We start from the raw sequence: 15,008 nt of genomic DNA, 5'->3' as shown, positions 1-15,008 counted from the left end.
TGTGCTTGGCTGCCCCAAAGTCTAATTTGACGGTCATAGATAGCCACTTCATCTTCTGTCAACATTTTAGTCTATTCTTTCTTTATCGTATCAAGCTTAAAATGAACTATTAAGATTAAATAAAATAGTAAAATTAGATTACCGCTATATTATATTTAATTTATGCAAAAAAATTAATAAAATAAATTTAGCAAAATAAAAACATATATATATTCTAGAGTAAATAAAAATAACTAAGGCGATAATGATCTGCTGAGAGACCTTCTTTTTACCCTTCTATGCCTTTTACTTACTTGATTCTTGTTTACTTTAATTCCTTCCTTATTTCTTATACATATACCACTAATCATGTGCATTTCTTGAGATTCTCGAATAATAGTACTTGGATTTTTGTCTGAACCGGAAACTTCATTTTTCGTGTGTTCACTACCTTCAGAGTTATCTGGAATACCAAGCAATTTATTCATTATTCTTTGCTCTTTGTTAATTATACGTTCACGTTCATTCTTAAATTCTGAGGATATACACTGGTCAGGTTTTGATTTATAAACTTTACTATACCAATCATTTCTGTTGAATCTACCTTTTCCTCTCGAACGACTGTAGTATAAACTATGTCCTAGATAATGCTCCCTTTCTTTCCTAGGAATTGATCTTAAGCTATCCCAGTTAAATTGTTCAACTCCTCCCCTAACACCAGATTGCTTTTCTATGTCAAAACTATCAGATAAATCCATAATACTTAGCTTCCCATTTCAGAAATTTATGTTATCTGGATTTTTTTGCAATTCATTATTTTTGCGCTAATTAGTAATAATATTTCAATAAAAAACAATTTATTGTAAATTGTGTAATTAAGCAATGCAAAAAAAAAAAAAATGAAAGGGGAAATTTACCATTAATTATGTTTTGATTAGTTATTTTCCTAGCAGTACGTTTTAAATTTTCATAGTCTATGCAGTGTGCCCGAATTAACATATATATATACCAATTTAATCCTTTTTTTTAACCCGAAGACCAATAGAATGGGTGTCTACTTTCAGACATTAAGGTTTTGTGGATATTTGGGTCATTTTGCTCGAGCTCATCACAATATTCTATCACAAGTTGTTCATTTAAAATCTTCTTATATTTAGGGAGCTCTACACGTAACAATCTCAATATAGTTTCCGAGTCGGGGCCCACAAATAAACCAGTTTTAGTGTCTTTTCTATTTTCTCTAAAGATGATAGCCTTAATTTTCCGAGATATTTCTGTCTTTCTTCTTATTCTTCTTATTTTGAAATATAATGGTAATAGTGCAGCAATTATGCCAGTTAAAATAACCAACCATTTCTGAATGAACAATTTAAATTCACAAATAACTGAAGTCTCTGAATCCAAAGCTTCAATAAAACTTCCTTCTTCAGAAGATTGGCTATCGTTATCTTTAGCACCTAAATCTGAATTTAACTCAGGGTTTTTACGCTCTACTAGTTTTAGTCCATATCTAGTTAAAGAATTTCCCGTTTTAATTGAATTCCACATGATTGAAAGAGCACTTTCAACGGTACTTTGCTCAATATAGTTAAAAGAAAGGTGTATAATATCATTGATCTCCTTCTCGCTTAAAACTATTGATCTGTCAAAATCAAGAATCTTACTGTTTTTTCTTTTATCAGGAAAAAATATATCATGCAGGTGATTCCCACCGCACGCACGATTACCACGCAGCTTTCTAAGCTTATTAGTAATAAATGTGAGCATTTCTTCTGCAAGGTCGAACGCTTCATTATCATATATACAAACAATCTGCCATTTGTTGTTTAAGTACTTGATTGCTTTTTTGTACTGAGTGCTACACTTTAATTTTCCATCTTTACAGTGGCCATTAGGTGGACATTTAATACAATTTGCGAAGTTTAGTGTCTTTTCACTCAAGAGATTTGAGTTACAAAAGTTTGGTTCATGGAAAAAGTAGTAGTAATGGTTGTATAAGGCAAAGAATATAAATAAAGTTGCAAGGATAATTATCATTTTTGAATTCATAAACATCAAAGCCATTTTGGCTTTGCCAATCACTCTATGTCCTAAAAACTTATTGTCATGAGCTCGAACTTCTAGCTTATCATTTGTTGACGCATGCATTTCGCATCCCATATTGTCATTTAAGTGATCATCCCTACTGTGGAATTTAGTATTAGTTGTCACGCAACAATCAGATAGAGTGTTGCTTTTTAGCTCGTTCGCAGATTCAGAGTCTTTTGGCTCATAACTTTCCTTTGTCCCATCTCCCAAATGAGCAGAATACATAGAGTTCCGCCTTCTTAGAGTTCTGCTTCCATTAAACTCGTTTAAAGGGGAGCCTTGGATAGAATTCAAAACATCTGAATTTGTATTAGCAACGGCAATATATGCTGGAACAGACTTTCTTTCTCTTGCTATAATTTCTTTTTTTACAGTGTTAGAGGCAGGTGTTTCATTTTTTCTGAGCCCAAAACCTGAATTAGGAAGCGGCTTTTCATAGTATTTTAGCCATTTTCTGCACTCCTCTTCGTCTAGATTGCCTTCGAGCAATTCAATGAGCTCTCCTTTCAAAAGTTTCTCCGAAGAAACAGGGATATCGCATTGATCAAGAACCTGATACAACTCTATTCTGGTCAATGCTTTCCAAGGAGAATTAGAGTAAGATTGTGAAGACGCTGAAGAAAGCGATTTCCTTTGTTTTGGCCCCATAAATTATTAACGCTAAATCAGAAAACTATTTAATAAAAATTAAAAAAAAAACGATAAACCCGGTTAGTAGCGGTTATTGAATTTCAATATAAACAAAAATTTGTTCGTAGGATCAATAGTAAAAGTAAAGATTGAAGTACTTTGATTATTTATTTTATTTTTATAAAACTCACTATCTAATATATTTTGGCAAAACCTACTGATTAGCCAGGATTATTTGGAAGGCTCCATCTCGCAAATAACTTCATTGCATTTTTATCGACAACAGAAGTATATCTTTTGGATTTTTCGTGTAAGCTATTTACACTATTAATAATTTGGCTCTGAGAGCCGTTTGAATCTGTATTTACACTTTGCTCAATAGAAATGTCCTGGTCTACTTTTTTATCAGCAGAATCTGGGATCTCGATCCTATCCTCTCCATGAACAAGTCTATATCTTAATTCATTTCTCTCTTCCAGTGCGCTGCAAAACTCGTTAATCAGTTTTTGGAAGTTTTCCATAGTACCTTCATTTTTAATGTTCTCATACTTTATTTTTAGGTCTTCTATTACTGGACTGAAAACCTCTGCAATTTGTTGACCCTTAATTCGGGTATTCAATTGGCCCTTTTTCTGTTCTAGTATTTTGCCAAACTTTTCAACCTCAGATATTATTACCCTGGTCTGTACAATTGTTGAGTTAATGTCTGCAATTAGTGAGTCAATATTTGCCTCCTTGTATTCATTATCTTCGGCAACTATAGGCTCGTTAATAATTGAAACATTATCCTCAATCTTATTTACATCAATGAATTTTGAGTCATCGACTAATCCCATCAAGTATAAATATTCTTTTAATACTACATCAGGGATTTCCATTATTCCGTTGTTTTCTAACCAAAATTCAAAACTGTTGATTTTACCGATAACTGGTCTTACAAGCTTATAATCAATTGTCTGCCAAAATTTCTTTTTTTGATCAACTATTTTTTCTCCAAAAGTATCCAAGTACTCCATCATTCTCTCCGCAATCTCCTTAACAGATTCAATGCTCTCCTTCTTCAGATTTTCAGAAAATGGCTTTAAATTAAAAAAAAAATTTACCTTCCGCATCTTCTCCTACTATTAAAGTCATAAACTTGGGTTCCTGATAATCTGAAGCAATTTTCTTAGAAATTTAAATTGGTTAAACAACACTTTAAGCTATTTATTACAAATAAATCAAAATTGTGATTACCGCCAATCTACAAAATTAGTAATAAATTAACTAGAAATTCAGAATTAACTAGTTTTTAAAGAAAAGGCAGGGAATAACCTTGCGACCACTCTATTCTGTTACTTCATTGTATTAAATGCACAACACTTTACCTTTTCTAATATTTTAGCCTATTTTCTACTTTTAAAATTTCAGAGAAAAGTTAATATTTTCTTTGCCCCACACATACGCGGGTATACTACATGTGGTTCAAGGCATAGTTTTAGAAAATTACTGCAACTAATTGATCTGTTGAATTAAATTTTATAATAATAAATATTCGGATTAGCGATAATCCCAAGATTTTTCTCTATTAGGGTAATTTTGAATTTGTTTTGATGGAGTGCCCAGCCAATAATGGGAAATAACACGTCAGCAATTGAAAATGTAATTCAACAAAGTTTTGGAGTCTGCCTAAATGTTAGACAGTATATTAAAAATAATAATTTTAATGAAAGATATAGAATAGGTGGAATTATTGGTACTGGCCAGTTTGCAGAAGTTTTCTATTGCCATGAAAAAACTACAAACCATCCATATGCAATGAAGGTTATTTATAGTACAGATGAAGTGCCGATAGATCGAATAATTGAAGAAGTTGAAATTATGAAACTTTTGAAAGATCATCAGAATATAGTGAGTATTATTGACAGCAATATTGAGCATATTGATGAAGATAAGTATGAAGTAAAAATGGTTTTAGAGCTTTGCAAGGGCGGAGATTTATATCAATATGTACTTGCAAATGGTGCAATGGAAGAAAAGATTGTTCAAAAAATTATGATTAACCTGCTAGATGCTCTTAAGTTCATCCACAAAAATGGAATTATTCATAGAGACCTTAAGCCTGAAAATATTTTGATTGATGAATTCTTTTACTGCAAAATTGCTGATTTTGGATTAGCAAAACGTAGTATATCAAGTGATAATTCAAATAGAGTTGCACGCTCAAAATCCCTCTGTGGGTCTGATTTTTACTTGGCTCCGGAACTTGTAAGGCAACAAGAATACGGGCCTGAAATTGATATTTGGAGTATAGGAGTCTTATGCTACGTTTGTTTATGTGGAGGGCTACCTTTCCATGATAACAGAGCATTTGATTTGTACCACAAGATTGTTGAAAGGGGTATTAATAGCTATTTATTTGCACAGCCAGCTTGGAAAAACGTATCTTCTGCTGCACAGCATTTTGTTCAATGGCTATTAGAGTCTGACCCCAAAAAGAGACCAACTGCAGAAAATGCACTTAATCATAGATGGTTACGAACCAGCCTCACAAAACAAGGCATTCAGACAAGTAATAATCTGATAAATAAGGTTGGACACAAGAACTCACTTTCATTTGGAGTTGAACCAAGTCCACCCACTAATCTAACACACGAGAATAAAAACCATATTTCGAATCATGTTTATGATATATATAAATATTAAAATTATTAAAAATAGGCAGTTTAATTATAGGAAAGTAATTATACTAAATCACAGGGACTTTCCCTCCAAGTCTGAAAATTCTCAGAATGGCTTTTAATAGCCGCTTGATGAAATTGGGAGATGTTTGCTTTCGCAGCCATCCACCAGACCAAACCTGATATAAATGTCTCCTAATTCTGAGATATTGAAATGCTGCCGCTACTACATAATCCAGTGTATCCCACCTTGTAGTATTTAAATCTTCATCATCTAAAAACTGCAAAATCCTCGTAATCTGGCCCCTTGGGTCTTCCCTCCATGATCTATCATCGCCGTACCATGGGGGATGGAACTCTGTCAGAATTCCTTCTTCGGATTTTCCAGAGTCTGAAGACAATGGGATGTTCAATGCTTTCTTGCCGTATTTAAAAGTATTCTTTAAACACTGTGTAATGTCGTGAACATGAACTCCACAGATTACCCTACCGCTCCTGCTGGCATTGTTATATGCATGAAGGTATTTTTGTTGTAGTTTACGTACATAAATAATAAATGCTCCAACATAAGAGTGCTCTGAATCCCAACCCCATTCATCCACAGAAGGAGATTCTACATAATCTTCATCTTCATATTCACGATTTTCATTGTTTTCAAGCCTTTCGTAAAGAAGTTTTAAGTGATTTAATGCCGAGTAAGATTGAGAACCTTCCACATCTGTAAATATTCCTAAGTGTGAGGGAAGGCTTCCAAGTAGAGTTGAAGAACCACAGGCTTTACAAGAGAATGATTTCCCATCTTTTGAAGTTCCTCCCCTTAAGTATTCAATTGTCTCTAGCTTTTCTTTTGCATAGAGGTTCAATGTGGAAAGCAGAAACCTTGTATTGTATTGCAAACCTCTAGTAGAAACAAATAATGGAATCGTTCCCTTATTTAAAATCTCCATTAGCTCACCCACACCAGTGAAAAACCCTCCGAGTTCAGACCACCATTTATCCCATTGAGGAGGATTTTCCGAAATTTGTTTTTCATTATTACCCCAAAATGCTTGAGCTCCAAGTAACTTGCTTGCTTCCTTATAGCGAGTAGGGTCAAACAATGACTCAGCAGCTCGAAAGCGGTGCCACATTTCAATTAAGAATGCTGAAATTAGGTAATCTGGCTGTTGCCAACCATCTTTAAAAATCATTATCGGATAGTTAGGCTTGTAAGGTAAAGCTGCGAGAATAAGTCCAATAGGCCCGCTAGTCAGACCTCTTTTGTTAAGCTGATAGCACTCATCTGGAGTTACCTTGTCGAAAGCCTTGCTTGCAGCACTGAACAAAGCACCAAGTATTGGAAATCTAGATGCAATTCCTTCATCTCCTCCTTCAGCACTAGACAGTGCACATTTTAGAAGGATTAATGCAAAGATTTTGACCAAAGTAACCAGTTTCATTCAAGATCTCTCACTCATTTAACCAAAATTACATTGATTTTTTAAATAAATAATTCCTCCGCAAATATTAATCTTTTCTGTCAAATTTGTCAATTTAAGAAAAATTCAAAATTCACTAGCCCCCCACAACTCCCCATAGATTCTCAAAAGCGACGGGGTAATCTTAAAAAATTAAAGTAAAAAGCTACACTATTTTGTTATTAATAATAATATTAGTGAATATTATCCACTACGAAAAGAGCATAATAGTGCATATATGAGTTATATATAATAAGTCAGACAGATTTATTAATGCACAAACTGTAGTATAACTAAAGAATCATAGTTTGGATTATTAAAGAAAAAAATGTCTCAGTTTAGGGATACTTTCACGAAAGAGGAAAAGAGCGATTCTCTGTATGATGACACAGCATTCTTCTTCTTCTTCGGCACGATTGTGATTTGTATTTTGATTTTTTGGACTTATAATGTACTTTCTAGAGTGCTTTGTCCAACAAGAAAGTTTAATAAGAAGGAGTTTCCAAAGTCTACTCCGAGTGGGTCGAATATTCAATACTGTAAATGCTCAGGCTGCGTCAATAATGTGGAGAACATTCGTAAAAAGCACCGTTCATTTTCTAATCGCTTCTCACTTAAAATGATTTTGCAAGTTGCATTACTAGGTATAATGTGGTCACTAACTTACTATATGTTATCTAAATACTCCGAAAACCGTCAAATTGCTCAGTTTAATCCATATGAAATTTTAGAAATAACGCCATCATCGAATACGATGAGTATTAAAAAAGCATATAGATTGATGTCGCTAAAATACCATCCAGATAAAAATCCAAATGATCCAACTGCTGCTGCAAAGTTTATGCTAATCGCAAAAGCTTATCAAGCTCTTACTGATGAAGTTGCGAGAAGCAACTATGAAAAATACGGTAATCCTGATGGTCCAACAAGTATGAAGGTTGGAATCGGCCTTCCAAGTTTTCTTGTCTCTAAAAAATATCAACTGTTCATACTTTGCTTCCTTTCACTAATAATTTTGTTCGTAATTCCCTTGGCATTCATTATTTACTACAGGAAGCAGAAAAAATACGCATCTAACGGCGTTTATCTAACGACTCTGTACTTTTATTCAGCGGCTATATCAGATTCAACACGCTTCAAAGCTCTGCCAGAAATACTTGCACTTAGCACTGAATTCCGCTCTTTGAAGAATAACACTCCAGAAGATGATAAAATAATCTCTCATCTTGCAAACATTCTACCAGAATTCAAGAAGAGATCTTTCAATAACAATTCGCCAAGTTTCTTCACCACTTATTATCTAATTCTGGCACACTTATATAGAAAACACTCTGAGCTAACTCCTTCTCTTAGAAAATTATTGGAAGATATTCTGAATAAATCAATTTCACTAACATCATCTATGTTGGAAATTTCGATTAGCCGCAATTTCTTCCACACATCAACTTCAATATTAGCTTTTAGAAGATCTCTAATTCACGCTCTTGATGGAGGGCCCAACGCGTCATTTTTACAAATCCCATACATCACAGAAAATGAAGTTCAACACATTAAAAAGGGTAAAACAGCAGCGAGGAACTTAGTTGAGTTTATTAAACAAAATCCTGCTGATCGAAAAGGTTTGGCTGAGTTTAATGAATCTCAGAAGTTGGATATTGAAGCATTTTGTAACTTAATTTCACCTATTAGTGTTGACTCCAAAGTAATCGTAGATGATGAGCAAGATATTGTTGTTGGCGATCTTGGAACTATCGAGATTAATATTGACCGTACAAATTTGAAAGAAAACGAGGCATGTGGCCCTGTCCATTCTCCTTATTTCCCAACAACAAAATATGAAGAATGGTGGATATTTGCAGTAACAAAAGGCTCCAATCCTCAAATCATTGGATATACACGCTGCTCTTCAAACGAAAAGATAGTAAACGGGAAGATTCAGTTTCTTATTGAAACGCCTGGAAGCATTGATATTTCTCTTCATCTAATTAATGATTCTTACGAGGGACTTGACCAACTAGTTAACGTTAATTTTGTTGCTAAAACTATTAAAGAGGGTGTAAGACAAATATATGTTCATCCAGAAGATGAAGCCTTAGATAATGAACCAACATTATTCCAACACATAATGAATCAACTGGACGATAATCAGCTCTCTACTGACACAGAAGATGAAGATGACGACGCTGCGGAGAGAAGTTCTAGTACTGAATAGAGTAGTGAAAGTGACAATAAATAGTTTATATATTTTGTTGTTATAGCCTTTTGACTTAAGATATTTAATAGATTTAATTTAGAGATTTTTCTTTCCTGAAGTAACGCTTATTATATATAGCTTAGGGAGTCCGCATTTTGAAATGTCTATTAACCAACTGCCATAATAATACAATTGGTAGGTGTGTACAAAGATTCACTTATCAAATTATCTCTAACTTATACAAGGTTGAATTGGCGCAAACTATTAATAATAATGTTTTTTACACATTTTTAAAAAGGAGATTCTGGAGTTTATAGCTATTAATTGTACTTTGCGGAGTTTTTCCTTGATTCAACTAGATTATTCCAAAAATGTAACCCAAAGCGGTAATTATCTAATTTCGAAAATGATATGAAAATGAGTCAATTGGACTTAATTACCAAGAAATTGCTTGAAAAGCGTGAGGAAAAAGGTATTTTTTGTTCTGTGTTGAATATATTTTTAACCTATTAAAGTAATTATCGATTTTAGACCTATTGGGAAAACCCCAATATTGAGTAAAAATTTGTGGATGATTAATGGAAATAATATTGTCTCTGATATTGTTAATATTTTGAAAGATGATTTAAAAATAGAAGAAAACATAGTATGTTTTTTTATTTTTTCTTAATTGTATGAAATTATTTGATTCGATTTAACAGTATTTATATATTAACGGTAGTTTTGAGCCAAATAAAGATGAAAATATTTCAGACTTATATATGGTAAGTAATGTATCTAACTTATTTAATGAGTATAATGAATAGAGGGATAACTATTAACTATTCAATTGCAAGATATTTAATAAAGAAGGTAAATTATGTATTTCGTACAGTATCAAGCCATCATTTCTCTAATCAACTTCAAAAACTTTACTAAAATGTTTATCTTGGAACTCTTGTATACATTCATTTACTGAATTGATTTTTTCGTTCAACTTAGAAATGTTTTCTTTTATTTCACCACTTTTTATTTTAAGTCTATGTAATTTAGCATAATTTTCCTGTTTGTGCATATTACTTTTCATAGACTTTTCTAATTCTGCAATTTCTTCTTCAGCAGACTGTAATTTATTAATTTCCTCCACAAGCTTGATTCTTGAACTGATCTCATCAAATTGAGCTGATTTGGTTCCAAAGAACTCATTTATTGCGTTTTCAAGAGCTCTGGCTTGCTCAGCTGTGAAGCTTGGATCTTGAAATAGACGTTGAACTCTATCTCTAAATAAATCTATCTTTTCTGATTTCCGAATTAATATTTGTCTCTTTGCCAATAGAGGTACTAAATTCTTTGATTCTGTAATTTTAGTAATTTTGTTCTTGAACTTTTCTTCCTCTAAATCCCTATCTTCCTTTGAAAGCATTTTATAACCAACAGTCCTCCTTAGCTCATCCAAGTCTGACCTGACTGTTTGTATTTCAAGCTCTGCAGCTTTTTTCTTTTTATTAATTTCAGCAATTGTATCTTTCAGTAGTTCTACATACCTGCTTTCATTTGCGCTTAACGTAAATAATATCCTGTTCAAGACTATCTTTTTTGCGCCTAAATCATAACTTCTTACTTGGTTATAGTCTTCATCTGAGAGTAAATAGCTCGGAATATTGCTTGGTAGTAATTCAAGAGAATCTTCTTCACTTTTTTTGGGTCCTGATATTTCATTTATTGTCATATCAACAGAAGAAAAAGTGCCAATTGGTACTAATTTCCTGGAAAGAGGTATAGCTTCAAATTCTCTCATTTTATTATCAAGAGAAGATCTCAACTCCGAAATCTCATTTAGCTTACTTTCCTTTTCATTTAAAATATGCTTAGTGAGTTGGAGTACTCTCCATCTTAACTGGATATGCTCCCATTCAAAGTGAGACAAAATTATTGCAAACAAATTAGATGCGCCTTTAGAATATTTTAATTCTCTAAAAGATTGGTATGCCCTTTCTCTATTATAATCATAATACTGAAAAGATCCTACCATGTTTAAATTAAGCTGTAATATCTGCTGATTAATTTCATCAATGTCATTTAACCTGATTAGAAGCTTTTCCTTAAACAGCTTAAGGAGGGTTTGAGCTGCCTCTGGAATTTTTCCCTGAGTCTGATCATCACTATAAAACGCACCTGCCTCTTTTTTCAGTTCCTGTTGATCTTCAATATCGTCTGGATCAAACCCTTCATTATGAGTATATTTGTGTCTTCTTAAATTAGCCTTTAAAGCACCAAAATTAAACCTCTCATCATTTTCACCTTTTGAATTTCCAAATACCTTGAGTGGTATTACATAATCTAATTTTTCCAAATCTTCTCTAAATTGAGATTCAGACGAAATGGTTAGCTTTTCATTGAAATTCAATAACCAGTTCGTTGCTTCATACAACATTTTCAATTTCTCTGCTCTGTATATTGCTGCCTCTGAAATTTCCTTGATATTGTAATACTCTAAATCTCTTTTTAGTTGATCCTCAAATACTTTTTCTTCTAGCATTAATAGTTTCTTCTCATGATCAATTTTGCTCCTTATCAGCTCCTTTGAATCCCTAATTGTCTTTAATCTCTGGGAATATATCATTTGCATATCTTCTTCAACTAACAAATGTAGCTTATTCTTTTGCTCATGCAAGCTTTTAAGTTCCTTCTCCAACTCTATTTCTTCTTCATCTGCTTTTTCAATCATTTCAGATGCTCTATTTAACATAACTTCAAAGCTTGGATCTGCTTGGAACTCACTTACAATACTCTTTCTATACTCATAATCAGCCTTAACTCTTTTAATCAACAAATAACGCTCTGAAGCCCTTACATACTCTTCTACCAATGCTCTGGTCCTAAGTTGTAGTTGTAACGCAAGCGCAGTGTTAAAACTTTCTGTCCAAGCTGTTTGAAAATCTTTCCGAGCTTTAGTTAGAAAGCTCTCTAGTTTCCCTAGTTGCTCATTCAAACTACTATTTATTACGGAAAACCTATTCCTGAATTCGTTTAATGCAGTTTCTATGCTTGAAATTCGGTCGTATCTTATTTTCTCTTCCTCCTTTGTCTCCTTATCAGGGTAAATTGGAACCAAATCTTCATCATCATCTTTAAAACAACTTTCCATATCAAAGAAGAGGGGTTTATTTTGGTCTTGATCCAGTATAGAACTCTTTAAATTCTCTCTAAACGCCCTTCTTCTCTCCAACTGTTCATATCTCAAACTTTCAATATTAGATTCGTGTTTTTGTTTTGATAAAAAGTTATCTATCTTATGCTTAATATAAACTCTTTCTTTATTACTAAGTTCCTTTGGCCATCCACTCAATATCTTGCGTACTTGAAGCAACTCTTTTTGTTTTTCACCTCCATATACTGCGCTTCTTATTGTATTCACATATCTTTCTAACTCACCTTCCGCTGCCAACATACTTTTGTGCAAATTCTCTATAGATTGCAATTCAGTTGCCCAGTCACCCTTAACTCTATCAGTCTCCATTAGATAACCTTCCAGCCAACTTATATCATTTACTTCATTTGTTTTTGAATTAATGTGGCTTATATATCGTCTAATTTTTTTTTCACAGTTTCCCTCGTAATCAATAAATTCACTAAATTGTGCCTTTAATATATTAATCATGGATTCAACATGAGAATCGAGAGATGAAATCTCTTCAAAATGTGACTTCCAGCTCTCAAGTCTAAATGTATTAGAGTTCGAATTATTTTGTGTAATTTTGTCTATTCTAGTTTCCATTCTTGTTTCGAAGTTGAGCATTAAATTACTCTCTATATTTTTTTTGATTAATTCAATTAATTTTGATTCAGAATTCATTATTCTAACGGTTTCTTGTTTAGTTTCTACCGGAGCTTTGTTTCTGTGTACTTTTGGACTACCTTTACCGGTTAAAGATTCACAAAATAATGTTATATTCTCAATCATATCGCTTGGATCTCCAAAATAATCCATTTGAGGGTATACTTTAACGGGGTATCCATTCTCAATTGCTTGCGTATTTTTTTCAAAAACTACAATTAAACTAGTAATACAATTTTCTTTTAACCTCGCATCTTCTGGAAATAGAAACACTTCTGGGATTTCCAGATATGGATCATTAATATCAATTAATTTAATATGATCACTGTCAATACTTTTAATTATTATTCTTAGCCACTCTATGTGTCTCAGAATAAATCTTTCAAATAAACCTTTGCAAAACTTTGCTACGCTGACTTCATTTTCGGATCCAATTTCAATATTATATAAAGGTATATCAGAAGATCCTTGGCTCCTTTCCTTTATCAAAGTATTAATGGTCTTAAAACAAATATCTGAGAGTAGACTTTCCTTTTTCTCTAAATTTGATTCTCTCTTTATTCTCTCATCAACAAAAGTATAAGGAACAATTTCCTCGGTGAGGTCCTTAGAATTCACAAGAGGGGAAATTCTTGCCTCGTTTACTATTGCATGCCACTCTTTCTCTCTGTCATTGATTGATTTATAAAATGACCTTAACAGTCTGTTCAAAAAAATACGATCGTGTTTCAACGGTAATAAGAAGTTCAGCTTACCATGAATCTTAAACTTATACTCTTCCTCTTTTGTTTTAATTCCCAAATACTCGTAATACCTTTCAAAAATCTCCTTGCAAGCGTTTTTTATGTTAAAAATTCTCTCATTGTGATTTGCACCTTGAATCATTAATCCATAATCATTTTCTTTATTATATTTATAATACTTGTCCCCGTTTGGAGCAGTAAAAACTGTATAAGCCATATTTCTTAAACTTTTAAAACAATTTTCAACAAAAACAGTCTGAACTCCTCTGCTTGCTACAAAGTTCTCTGGAAATTTTAATGTTTTTTTTCCATATGTTTTTCTTATCATCCAGTTTCCGGGTGTTTGTATTTTATTGGTATTTTCCTGAATCCAGCTCACCACTGCATCCCATTCGTCTTCAGGTCTTGGCATAAAACCAAATGGCTTAGCCTTATTAGTAATTTTGGACGAATTTTGCTTTGAATTCAGTTTATTTTCAATATCTTCAAATGTCAAATTATCAGCTTCTTCTGATTTATTACCGTTGATAAGCACATTAATAAATGATAGTGCATCCTCTGGCTTTTCATTTGAAAGTAAAATTGCCAAACCCTTCAAATCCCTCTTCACTATCAATTTAGATAGTTGGTTTTGTTTAGGTTTTCTTATTTGGCTAATTAACTGTCGGCTTGGAGTTAACGATAGTTTGTAATCAAATAACACAGATTGGATGAGTTTCAATAAATTTTCCTTTTTTGGGCACTCACTCGATCCAGAATTTTCAAAAGTTCTGGAAAAGCTATTAATATACACCTTTTTATTGATATTTTTTGTGTCTCTATCCAGTTTTTTGTCCTTAGTCAAAGCTCTATTAGATTCTTTGTCTTTACAAATTTTACTTGACTTATTCAGATATTTATTTGCAGCATCTAGGCAAAGCCTTGCGAGGGCTTCATGAAAGTTTACTCCTTTCCTAACTCTAATCGAGTACCCTTTATCTTTTTTATTTGTGTAATCCAGTAGTGTGCGAAGTTTGTTTATACACTCAAAAGATATCTGCTTTTTTATCTTGATTTTATTTGAACTACAGATATTTATCATCCCAATTGCAGTACCCATGTCACTTTTGGTGATTTCTGCTGGTATTCTACTCAAGTTCATCCAACTATTTGTTATAAGCTCATTCTTTATTATACTCCACAACATACTGCCCCCTGAATGTGAATGTAAATTAGGTGATATATTTTCATTATTAGTACCTCCGACTCTTATGACCAAAAAAATGATAAATGCAAAAAAATAACATGTAATAATAGAACCATCTATTGAATTTGGCATTCTTCTACTTATTAGCTTCTTGCCATTCATTTCACACTTATTTCTTTATTTAAATCTAAAATTATGTCAATGGCATAAATCTAAATTTTTGAACCGCCACCACAGTGCCGCTTTATTTATGT

At 32.8% G+C, this 15,008-nt stretch overlaps 7 protein-coding genes across 7 annotated transcripts; 2 read left to right on the top strand and 5 right to left on the bottom strand.

Moving 5' to 3' along the window:
- Window positions 1-233: 233 nt before the first annotated feature.
- Window positions 234-737, bottom strand: ELE39_001286 (Multiple myeloma tumor-associated; the record flags this gene model as incomplete). Its single annotated transcript, XM_067344325.1, has 1 exon — window positions 234-737. One exon carries the CDS (start codon window positions 735-737, stop codon window positions 234-236), a length of 504 nt encoding a protein of 167 aa, XP_067200363.1.
- A 268-nt stretch (window positions 738-1,005) lies between these two features.
- ELE39_001285 (cysteine rich with two potential transmembrane domain regions) lies at window positions 1,006-2,715 on the bottom strand (the record flags this gene model as incomplete). The annotated part of the gene is made up of 1 exon (XM_067344324.1): window positions 1,006-2,715. The coding sequence occupies one exon, from the start codon at window positions 2,713-2,715 to the stop codon at window positions 1,006-1,008; it is 1,710 nt and encodes a 569-aa protein (XP_067200362.1).
- Window positions 2,716-2,918: 203 nt separating this feature from the next.
- Window positions 2,919-3,809, bottom strand: ELE39_001283 (uncharacterized protein; the record flags this gene model as incomplete). The annotated part of the gene is made up of 1 exon (XM_067344322.1): window positions 2,919-3,809. One exon carries the CDS (start codon window positions 3,807-3,809, stop codon window positions 2,919-2,921), a length of 891 nt encoding a protein of 296 aa, XP_067200360.1.
- Window positions 3,810-4,308: 499 nt separating this feature from the next.
- Window positions 4,309-5,382, top strand: ELE39_001282 (calcium-dependent kinase 7; the record flags this gene model as incomplete). The annotated part of the gene is made up of 1 exon (XM_067344321.1): window positions 4,309-5,382. One exon carries the CDS (start codon window positions 4,309-4,311, stop codon window positions 5,380-5,382), a length of 1,074 nt encoding a protein of 357 aa, XP_067200359.1.
- Window positions 5,383-5,425: 43 nt separating this feature from the next.
- ELE39_001281 (uncharacterized protein) lies at window positions 5,426-6,796 on the bottom strand (the record flags this gene model as incomplete). Its single annotated transcript, XM_067344320.1, has 1 exon — window positions 5,426-6,796. The coding sequence occupies one exon, from the start codon at window positions 6,794-6,796 to the stop codon at window positions 5,426-5,428; it is 1,371 nt and encodes a 456-aa protein (XP_067200358.1).
- Window positions 6,797-7,142: 346 nt separating this feature from the next.
- On the top strand, window positions 7,143-9,026 carry ELE39_001280 (DNAJ domain sec63; the record flags this gene model as incomplete). Its single annotated transcript, XM_067344319.1, has 1 exon — window positions 7,143-9,026. One exon carries the CDS (start codon window positions 7,143-7,145, stop codon window positions 9,024-9,026), a length of 1,884 nt encoding a protein of 627 aa, XP_067200357.1.
- Window positions 9,027-9,900: 874 nt separating this feature from the next.
- On the bottom strand, window positions 9,901-14,916 carry ELE39_001279 (uncharacterized protein; the record flags this gene model as incomplete). The annotated part of the gene is made up of 1 exon (XM_067344318.1): window positions 9,901-14,916. The coding sequence occupies one exon, from the start codon at window positions 14,914-14,916 to the stop codon at window positions 9,901-9,903; it is 5,016 nt and encodes a 1,671-aa protein (XP_067200356.1).
- Window positions 14,917-15,008: the final 92 nt, after the last annotated feature.

This window comes from Cryptosporidium sp. chipmunk genotype I (assembly GCF_004936735.1).
Source record: "Cryptosporidium sp. chipmunk genotype I strain 37763 chromosome Unknown contig_17, whole genome shotgun sequence".
NCBI classification, from domain to species: Eukaryota; Apicomplexa; class Conoidasida; order Eucoccidiorida; family Cryptosporidiidae; genus Cryptosporidium; species Cryptosporidium sp. chipmunk genotype I.
This window is presented reverse-complemented; position numbering and strand designations above follow the sequence as displayed.